General features: G+C 26.0%; 1 protein-coding gene across 1 annotated transcript in view; it reads left to right on the forward strand.

Annotated features, from left to right (window-relative positions):
• LOC110263947 (uncharacterized membrane protein DDB_G0293934-like) overlaps positions 1-653 on the forward strand; it is a 2,841-nt gene extending 2,188 nt beyond the window's left edge. Inside the window, exon 4 of the mRNA XM_021105787.1 lies at positions 309-653. Within this exon, the coding sequence (XP_020961446.1) occupies positions 309-600 (292 nt within the window). The 3' untranslated portion in view covers positions 601-653. The remainder of the gene's footprint in view (positions 1-308) is intronic.

The raw sequence follows: 1,119 nt of genomic DNA on the forward strand, positions 1-1,119 counted from the left end.
ATAATTATTAAATAAAAATATATTTTTTAAATAAAATATTCAAATATAAAATTAATTTTATTTTTTAAAAAAATCTTTAAAAATAAGATCACTTGAAAAAAAAATAATTAGTAGAAGTTCACCCAAACAGATTCTGAACCTATTATGTAATAATATATAAGCAATGATTATTTGCTCTCTAATTTTCAAAAGGTACCGAAGTAATTGTCATGCTTTGATATTATGAATAACTATACACAACACATCTCTTTGTATCATATATCTTAATACTAATTTTGAATTTGAAATATCCGATTGAGGGTTTCTAGTTTAAGCACAAAACCATCGTCAGTGATGGAGAAGGAGAAGGAGGATAATGACGTTGATAACTCTCTAGCATTAGTTCCTGTGAATGTGACTTTGGTATCCACCAACAACAATAACAATAATAATGAGAGGGCAGTTCATGAAAGTGTGATTGAAGCTCTAGATGCATTGAGGCGTGCCAAAGAAGGACTTGTATGTGCCATGATGGCAACAACAAAGCCAATGATTAATGTTGGTCCAACTTACAACTTAGAAGACACTAATAATGATAGAGCTAAATTATTTATGTACTAATAAGGGTTCTGTTGTTTGATTTAATACACTGAATTTTGAGTTATTGAATTGAATTATTGAATTATTTACTTAAGCTTATCAAAAATGCTAGTCGTATATTAATATCAGTTATCAATGTATTTATGTATAAATATGTGTGTAATTTATTTTATTTTTAATATGTATTTATATTCTACCATGTATTTTATATTTGTAATTGATTTTAGTGATTATTTTTGGTGTACATATAATATAGTCTTAGACCTATATATATAGCAATTGTAATTGTTATTAGTGTATTACTCATCATCTTATTATAACACTAATTTACATTTCAGCAATCATTTTTAATTTATATAAATATATTTTCGTGAGAATAATCATTGGTAAAAATTATTACAAGTACTGTTCATTATGTGCACCTCCTTTAATTTTGTCTGTAGCATTATGTGTGTTATGACGTTATGAATACTTGAATAGGATTAAGTGTACACCTATCACGTCTTATTTCAGTTTTTAACCTTTTTTTAGTTGGAATTC

The sequence above is a fragment of the Arachis ipaensis genome, chromosome B06 (assembly GCF_000816755.2).
Source record: "Arachis ipaensis cultivar K30076 chromosome B06, Araip1.1, whole genome shotgun sequence".
Lineage (NCBI taxonomy): Eukaryota > Viridiplantae > Streptophyta > Magnoliopsida > Fabales > Fabaceae > Arachis > Arachis ipaensis.